Source organism: Dipodomys merriami, unplaced genomic scaffold (assembly GCF_024711535.1).
Source record: "Dipodomys merriami isolate MVZ:Mamm:240054 unplaced genomic scaffold, mDipMer1.0.p SCAF_48, whole genome shotgun sequence".
NCBI classification, from domain to species: Eukaryota; Metazoa; Chordata; class Mammalia; order Rodentia; family Heteromyidae; genus Dipodomys; species Dipodomys merriami.
In genome coordinates this window covers 2,116,750-2,126,105 of record NW_027206046.1, presented here as the reverse complement: position 1 = coordinate 2,126,105, position 9,356 = coordinate 2,116,750, and the positions used below count along the sequence as shown (strand labels likewise).

At 45.2% G+C, this 9,356-nt stretch overlaps 1 protein-coding gene across 1 annotated transcript; it reads right to left on the bottom strand.

The window, feature by feature from the left end:
- Positions 1-1,553: 1,553 nt before the first annotated feature.
- Positions 1,554-9,046, bottom strand: LOC138808878 (ral guanine nucleotide dissociation stimulator-like). Its single transcript, XM_069995117.1, has 5 exons — positions 8,024-9,046; positions 3,596-3,740; positions 3,222-3,415; positions 2,308-2,355; positions 1,554-1,884 (listed from the first exon to the last, which is right to left on the bottom strand). The coding sequence occupies exons 1-5, from the start codon at positions 8,152-8,154 to the stop codon at positions 1,650-1,652; spliced, it is 753 nt and encodes a 250-aa protein (XP_069851218.1). The 5' UTR covers positions 8,155-9,046; the 3' UTR covers positions 1,554-1,649.
- Between the last annotated feature and the right edge of the window lie 310 nt (positions 9,047-9,356).

Sequence of the window (9,356 nt, the reverse complement as noted above, 5' to 3'; positions counted from 1 at the left end):
TACCATTGCCCACATTTCACATCTACATGTCTTCATCTTTTGTGCCAGTAGTGGAATTTGAACTCACGGCCTTAAGCTCCTGCTCATTTTTTGTTCCATGCTTAAACATGTAACTTCAACCATGCTATGAGTTCCTGACTTTTGCTGGCTCATTGGATAAGTCTTTCAGATTTGTCTACAGGACACCTGGCATGTCTTTGTCCCTCTGGCTAAGTCTTCTGTCTTCTACTGATGATGGCTGTTACCTATTTCCTATGTATTCTGTCAAATACTTTTCCCTCAAAGAAACATTTTGGTGGTATTTTGAGGTGAAATGTCCTTACATATTTGCACAGAGTAAAATGGGTGTGCGTACAGACTTGAATTCACTAATGGAAGAAAGTCCCACATACAGAATATTTTCAAGGACATCTGGTTTGCTATGTCCTAGAACTTTAGTATTAGCCTGATCACCCCATGCAAGCATGGGTTGGGTTCCTTGCCCCTCCCCTTATAGTGCACTGAACTGTTCCCTTCATAGCCAGTAAGTGCTCTTGGACAGCTCCAGGTCACTCTTTTGCCTTTACTCAGGACTCATGTGTCTGGGACATCAGAATGTATAAGAAAACAAACCACAGCATTTAGCCTCCATAAATTGTACAACATAAACATATATATTTAATAAATTTAGAAGAATAAAAAGAATGCACATTTTACAACAATCAGGACAAAAAGAAAAAGAGAGATAACCCCAGGGAGAGGGGAAGGAAGCTCTAAGTCTAGGTTGGCTTCTAAGTTGCCTTCAAACATAAATTCTGCCTCAGAATCCTCCAAGGGATCTGCCTCCTCATGAATGATTGGAGTTGCTCCTGCAATTGCTGGAGAGGCAGATTCTAATTTCTCAGTTGGAGATTGGTTCTGCTGCATCAGGACAGATTTGTCCAGATATTTTTTGAGGACAGATTCACTTTCCTGAGCTGCATCTAACTTTGGGACCTCAGTTATTGGTTCCCCTGAGCACAGACTGGGGACATTTTCCATCAGCCCCACGTGTGCTACTCCCTCCAGCACACCAGGGGGAGTGCTGATTTGACCCTTTTTGAGCTGATCTGGACTGACTGTGAAAGTCAGAGGAAGACAATCACTATTACTTTCTTCTTTCTTTGGGGTCCCTACAGGTTCAGCTCTGTCACATGTGGGGTTCACAACCAGTGTCTTATCCACAGGACTCACAACCCGTTGGGGCCTCACTGCAAATGCATGCAACCCCTCTACATGCACATGCTTTGTGGAGTCCAGTGATGGCTCCAGATCTCCATCCATCACCATCCCTGACATCACCGACGGCTTCTCTCTTGGGAGGTCAGGAGAAGCTGCTCTATGGCGGCCAAGGCCTGAGAAAGAGAAATAGGTAAAGGAGTTTGACAGTGGATTCAGGATGTTCACGTGGAGTTCAATTTCCATGAGGCTCTAATGGAGGAAGCTGTACAAGTTTACTTTGGACTGAACACTGATGAGAAGGTAAGGTCTTTCCCAAGAAAGAAAGTGCTTTCACCAAAAGAACCAACACTGCCTGGCAGATAGTATCATAAAAAGACATTCTTACAACCTGGGGGGTAATAAGGGCTCTCAGGCAATTAGGCTCAACCCTAGAGGCCCAAGCGCCATCCCTACTCACAAGCTCTGAGGTGACCACACAGGGACTTCTTCCTCTGTTTCTTGGTCTCATTCATCCCGGTCTCCTCCAGCTCATCCAGATGAACGTGGAGATTGAGGACCAGATCTGAGGAGGGCATGTGGAGCATGGCATAGTGGGTAAGTTCTTTCACCGGGTGTCGGTTCTGGGGCTCTCGGAAATCTGCAGGGTAGCAGTCCATCCACATGGTGAAGATGGAACAAAGGGTGCTGTGGGCAGATTGGTGACAAGAAGAGTGAGTGCCTGCCCTCCCTATCCTGGGCCTCCAATAGCCCCTTTCTGCAAGGACTGCTATATGCACACTTGCAAGTTGGGAAGCAGGAGGAGACTCCTGCAGGCAGAGTGATCTTCACCAGCCATGACTACAAGCTTCTGAAAGATAATTCTCCAATATTCTCACTGGGATAGGTAACAAGAAGGAACTGATTTTGTACACACAGCCCTCCCTGTCATCCCTGAGAGTCCACAACCAAAACACAGCTGTGTCCTCTGCCACCACTCCAATCCCAACCCTCTGCCCCTAGTGGAAAGCCCAAGTGGTGTGCAAATGAGAAATCTGCACTTTGAATCAGAAGCCTCAAAGATACCATTTTGAACGAAGGGGCCTTTTCTTTGTGCCACAGTCCACTTACTTCTTTATTTGTTCATCTTCCTCGGAGTTACGGCCCGGGAACCTGTACCTATGGGAGGACAGGAGGAAGTCACCTCTCAGCTTCTCCTTTTCTGCCCACACAGGACACATATGGGATGGGCTCATGCCCAGATGGGAATGGAATCTGACACATAAACAAGTGAGATATGTCTATACAGTTCAGTAAAAAAAATTTTTTATGAGAGGTATACGCATTTGGTCCAAGGAAAATGTGCCAGTGGCTAATACCTCAAATTCTAGCTAATCAGGAACATGATATCTCACGTGCACAGTCTGAATAGAGATTAGTCAGTAAAAGTCTAAGGACACTAATTTTTAAAAGGCCAGAATTGCACCTATGGTTCAAATGCTATAGTGGTAGCTCTGAGCACCAAAGAAACAGCACTCAGGCCCTGAGTTCAGTTGTAGGACTGGCACAAACTGAAAAACATCAAAGCTTCAGGGGTTATAAATATATAAAGCTAACATAATCCCTCCCTGAGGTCTCTGAAGTGATTCAGCCTCCAGTTCACCCGCCTTCCCCACACCCCAGCCTTTCCTGGGTCTACATTATTCACAGACATCCAATTGCTAATGAAACCTTATTTACTCATGGGAAATGTGATTTCCTAGAACCTCACCTAGGTGAGGGCAGAAGTTGGGTGCCACTGGCACATGCCTGTAATCCTAGCCCCTCAGTAAGCAAGCTTCTGAGGTTCCAGTAGCTTTTCTAGGAAATGTCCTGGGCAGACCACTACTAAGAAAGTAGGCAGGGGGTGCACTTCTTTGTCTCATGCCAAGCTCCTGTGAGAAGACCCCCATGAAATCAACAGGTTCAGAGGGGTGCCCAGTACTCCACAACTCAGCAAGGAGGGGCTGAAGAGACCCAGATGCAAAGGAAGGGGGAACACTCACTTTTTAAACACAATATCCAGCACTTGCTGCATTGTCCCCCACTGTCTATAATTGTGGAGGAAGTTTCCAACATAGAAGAGATCGCCTTTCTGGTAGGCAGGGACCAGGTTCATCACCAGCATGTCCAGCAGGCCTGCCTCCGGGCTCCATATACTGCATGGCACATTCAGGATCAGGGCTGACTCATTGGCACACTAAGGTGGGAAAAAGAATCAGAAAAAAATCATGGAAATGAGAACACTTACAAAGGACTAATTGTGATCGAGTGGATTGAAAACTATGCAGAAAGCATTATCCCAGTATTGACAAATCACCTAAGAAGGTTCTACTGTGGGCTGGGTTGGGGTTAAGTGGGTTTTCTATCATGAGTATACCTTGCCTGAGTTGCCTTGTGATTTCCTAGGTTTCTTTTTGGACAAATCTCTGAGATGGTTGGTTCGTGGCTTGCCACTGATCCAGTGTCTACAGCTTTGACTGAGGCACCCATACTGCTCTTGGCTGAGACCAGAGTCTCGAGACCTGCGAATACAGCACGAGAACATGTTTCTGGTTCCTGAGGCACAGGCCAAGTGAGCTGGCTTGAGCCAACTGTGAGTTACCGTGGCCTGCTATCAGGGTTCCATGTTCTATTCCATTGTGAAGGAGGCAGGGTCACCTGTCAGGGCCAATGACCTCTGCCGCTTCCTCACACAAGAAATATTCCCATCCAGCCAATATTGCAATGTGTACATGTAGACACAATGAACAGCACACCTTGTTTGTCCAATCCTAATGTGCTTGCCCTAGGTTCTGGCTTGTTCTCAGCTTCCAGGAGTCACTGCTAGGTCACATTCATGGCCTATCTGTCACTATTCCTCTCATCTGGCTCAAATCATTTTGTTTCTGAGGGCCTTCTGTCACTACCACATCCTTCTGGCACATAGTTTTGACATCTACATCCTAGGCCATTGTTTACTTTCTGTAGCCTAATCTGTTTGTCCTTGGAACCCCTCTCTTGGGTCATGTGGAACTAATGCAAATACTTAGAAATGAGAAAAACTAACAAGTATTGCAAAACATACATTACACTTATAATCATCCATTGTATATGTGTCCATTTTTGTAAGCGAGAAAATTATTTTTTATACTTGCAATATTTCATGGAGGCAAGCAGAGAAAGGAAGAGGTGCTGCATTGTCTTATTTTGATGACTAGGACTTGTTTTACTATAGCTTTAAGGAATATAGTATTTAAGGTAGAAATCTGCTCCTTTGCTTTTTACAAGGTAATCGTTTATATAGTTATTTGCCTCTGTAGTCTTTGCTTCTGTGTCCCATGATCTGTCCTCCTCCCTCAGCACAAAAGGGAAGAAGGAATTTCACACATTGCTGAGCTGTTGTCCAATCTCTGCATAGGAATTTAAGATACAATAGTTACTCTGGTTAGTGTGTGTGTGTGTGTGTGTGTGTGTGTGTGTGTGTGTGTGTGTGTGTGTGTGTGTTTGTGTGCGCACGCATGCGCGCGCATTTGTGATCTTGGACCCTTTGCCTTCTCCCTTAGCATTTTTCCTCAAAGCTATTGCTCTACCCTCTGAGACATAGCTCCACTTGGAGCTTTTTGTAGTCAGTTGGAGATGAGAGATTCGTGGAACTTTCCTACCCAGCATGGATATTGCTCCTCTTCAGCCTCATTTTTCCTCGACTGTGGCAATGGTGGTTCAGTTTCTGGATTTCCCATCCAAGCACAGGCACAAGCCATCCTCCACTGCACATGTCTCTTTGTGCCCCTGGAGGGCCCAGCTCTTCTCTCAAAACTTAGTGCCCTGAGGGTAGAACCTCTGAAACTCAGAACCAAGTTTTCTGATTAATTAGGATCACAGACCTGAGCTACATATGAACAGCTCATTACGTGCCCTCCCATATTTTGGGGGGTTTAAGGGATTGTTCCTGAGGCTTGAAATCTGGGCCTGGGCCTGTCCTCAGCTTTTCAGCTCAAAGCTAGGGCTCTACCACCTTGAGGCACAGTACCACTTCCAGTTTTCTGGTCGCTTATTGGGAGATCAGAGTTTTACGGATGTTTCTGCCCGGGCTGACTTTCAGCTGCAATCCTCAGAACTCAGCCTCTTGAGTAGCTAGTATTACAGGGGTGAGCTACCAGTGTCCAGCACAGGATCCCTTTCTGCAAAAGCATTTGGTGAATTGAACTATGTTGACTTAAGACAGATATATCACTAATTTCCCCAATAATGTGTTTCATATTCATTTTTTTTTGTTTTTTGTTTCTTTGGTTCTGGATGTGGGGCCTAAACTCTGGGCCTGGGTGCTTTCCCTCAGCTCTTCAGCACAAGGCTACCATTCTACCACTTCAGCAACAGCACCCCTACTGGCTTTTTTCTTTTTGCTTATATGGTGCTGAGTAATCGTACCCAGGGCCTCATGCATGAAACTCAAGCGCTCTACCACTGAACCACCTCCAGCCCCTTATATTGGTGCTTTGTGAAACAATATATTTGTGACCCATAATATCACATGCTAGTCCTCCTTTAAAATACATTCAAATAGTGGGGCTGGGAAGGTGGCTCAGTGGTAGAGCGCTTGCCTTGCATGCTCGAGGCCCTGGGTTCGATTCCTCAGCACAACACAAGCAAAAAGAAAAAAGCTGGAAGTGGCGCTGTGGCTCAAGTGGTAGAGCGCTAGCCTTGAGCTGAAGAGCTGAGGGACAGCGCCCAGGCCCAGAGTTCAGACCCCTGACCGGACCCCCAAAAAATTCAAACATATGTATTATCATATAGTATATTATACAATATATACATACATATATACTTATATTTTATTATACATTATATATAAATGATGTATATAGTGAATACGGAAAACAATCCCAATTCTGGAATTTAGCTTTTCCTGTCACAATGTTACCCAAGTCTTCTGTCAGACATGTAGATTTTCAGCAACAATCTCCCTTGTTAGTTGTTTTTTATTTCTTGAGTAAATGAGTCTTCTTTACCACCAATAGTCTACACACAAAAATGGTATGTATCAGTGTCTCTGGCTCAGCCCTTATTCTTTGCTAGTCAGCAGGCTGAGATCTGAGGATCAGGGTTCAAAGCCAGCCAGGTCAGGAAATGCTATCAAATTATTATCTCCAGCTGTAGCTCAAAGTGCTAGAGTGTTAGCCTTAAGTGAAAGAACTCATGGACAGTGGCCAGCTTTTAATTTCAAGCACCACCATTCTGTACACACACCACCTACATGCACACTCTTCACTCGGTCCCTTCCTAAACCCTCAGTCCTCTTCACTGAACTGGTGATTGCCAGAGTTTCTGGATTTCCCACTGCAGCATGCCAACCAGCCATGTTCCCTCTGCACATGCACCTCTGCCACACTACAGGGCCCCGGCCTCCTCTCAGAATCCACTGCCCTGGGATAGAGAGCAGATGAAATTCAAGGATTCACAGAACCTGTGCTTCAAGACAGGGAGACTCAGAACTGTTCCTAACCTGGTATAGAGAGACGCATTGATCTATTTGGGTAGAACAATGCCAACATGGTCAGAAGAAAATGTTTTGCTACCCCAAACGACACCCTTTTCCAAAGACAGTTAGATATTCCCTCAGATTTTTACATATTAGAGGTTGAAGCTTTTGATATAATGAACACGAAAAGGCAGCCACAATGACTTTTTGGGGGGGGGGTCCGGTCCTAGGGCCAGAACTCTGGGCTTGGTTGCTGTCCCTCAGCTCTTCAGCTCAAGGCTAGCGCACTACTACTTGAGTACAGCGCCACTTCTGGCTTTTTTCCTTTTATTTATGTGGTGCTTGGGAATCAAACCCAGGGCCTCATGCATGCAAGGCAAGCATTCTACCAGTGAGCCACCCTCTCAGCCCCCCCCCCGGCACAATAACTTCTTACGGAGAAAAATGCCTAGCCAAGTAAACTAATATGTGCAGCAAGCTCATTTCCAGACCATTCTCCAAACCCAGGTATGGAACTCTTATTGTGTCATCTTGATAACTTACAGTCCATGACAACCCTCATGGAGACTTAGAAAATCTTCATGAAAACCCCAACACAAGGAACATCTTAAGAGCATAAAACAGCACCAAATATTTAACTCTAGCTTTTAAAATTTATATGTTCTATATTTGCACAGTGCAGACTGGCTCATTGTTGGCAGAGAGCTTCAAACATCAACACATTTACCTGACTAGCTGGAAAGGGGAAGTTATCCCTAGTAAGAGGTGGGGGCTTGAGATTCAAGTGGGACCAGTTTCCAAAGACACCTGTTGTGATATAACACAGAGCTTTTGTGTCTCAGCATCAAGGGTCCTATCTTGGCACAGGCTGCATCCTCCACTGCCTGCATTCCTTGTGGCTCCCTCTAGTCACCAGTTCCTTGTAAATCCAGCAGAATCTTTCCCCAGATCCAGCACACTCTGCTTCCTCCCACTCAGGCCCCATGTGCTCAGGATATCAGATTGGAGGTAGAAAAGACCACATTCTTTTGTATTCAAGAATTGTACAACATCATGTAAACACGGACATTTTCATACCATTAAAACAATACATAGTAAATCATGACAAAAAGTAAAATAGGTATTTGCCCAGGGAGGAGGGAAGCAAGATCTAACACTAGATCTTCTTCCAAGTTGCCTAAGGCAGGAAGGCTAATTCAGGGTCCACAATGGAATCTACCCCCACACATAAGACAAGATGTTCTTCCTGAGTTCTCAAGTGGACACTGGTTGCATAGGGTGTCTGTAGACATCAAAACCTATTGTGGCCTTTCTACAAATGAAAATAACCAGGTTCCATCCACACACTTGGTGCAGTCCAATGATGACTCCCGATTTCCACCTGTTATCACCACGGACATCACTGGGGGCTTCTTTAGCATAGGTTCAGGGGTAACTGCATTATGTTGACAAAAATCTGGGAATGGAAATAGGTACATGAGGATTAGAGTGAACTCTAGAAGTTCTGGTGTGACTCAACTGCCATGAGGATGTAATGGAGGAAGTTGTAGCATTTGAGTTGAGACTGAACTTTGATGAGAAGGCAGGGTTTTTCTCACCCATGGCTATGGCTGAGTGCTTTCAAACTGAGAGCAGACAATTCCTGGAAGAGAACATCTTATCAAAAGACACTTTGCCAAGCTGGGGAGTACTAAGAACTCCCCGCCAATCATCAGCCTGGGAAGCCCATCGCTAGGGGCCCTGTTTCCATCCCTACTCACAAGCTCTCAGGTGGCTACACAAGGACTCCTCCCTCCCTTCCTTGTTCTGATTAGTCACGGGCTCCTCCAGCTGCTCTACAAGAACTTGTAAGTGGGGGAGCTGGTCTGAGGAGGCCATGTTGAGCATTTGATAGTGCGTTAAGTTCATTCAGATTGTTTCTGTTCATGTGTTCATAAAAATCTTTAGGGGCAAAGTCCTTCCACATGAAGTCAGAATAAAGGATGCTGGAGGCAGATTGGGGACAGCGAGAGTCAGAGCCCAGCTTCCCCATCCCGAGCCTCCCATAACTCCTTTCTGCCAGGACTCCCTGCTGTGGCTGTCCATCCTATACCCAGACTTGCATGTTGGGAAGGGGGAGTGAACTCCTGCAAGCAGGATGCCCCTCACAACCCACTTCTAGAGTTAACAGCACACCTTGTTTGTCCAAACCTAATCTGCTAGGCCTAGGTACTGGCATGGACTCAGCTTTCAGGAGTCAGTCCTAGGTCACATCCATGCCCTATTTGTCACTATTTCTCTCATCCAGCTCAAATCCTTTTGCCTTTCATGGCCTTCTCTGACTGCCATGTCCTTCTGTAACATATTTTGGCTTCTACATCCTTGGTCATTGTTAACTTTTTGTAGCCTAATCGGTTTGTCCTTGGAACCCTTCTGTGCTGTCATCTGGAGCTAATGCCAATACTTAGAGGTGGGAAAATCAAAGAAGTATTCGAAAACCAACATTACACATATAACCAGACCTTTTTTTTATAGGTGCTCATTTTTATTAAAGAGAAGACTATTTTTTATTCTATAATGAAATATTTCATGGTGGTGAGGGGATTACTAGTATTTTTTTTACTATTGCTTTTAAGGAATATAGTATATAAAGATAGAAATCTGCTCCTGTGGTTTACAAACTGTTTATAGGGTCGTTTGC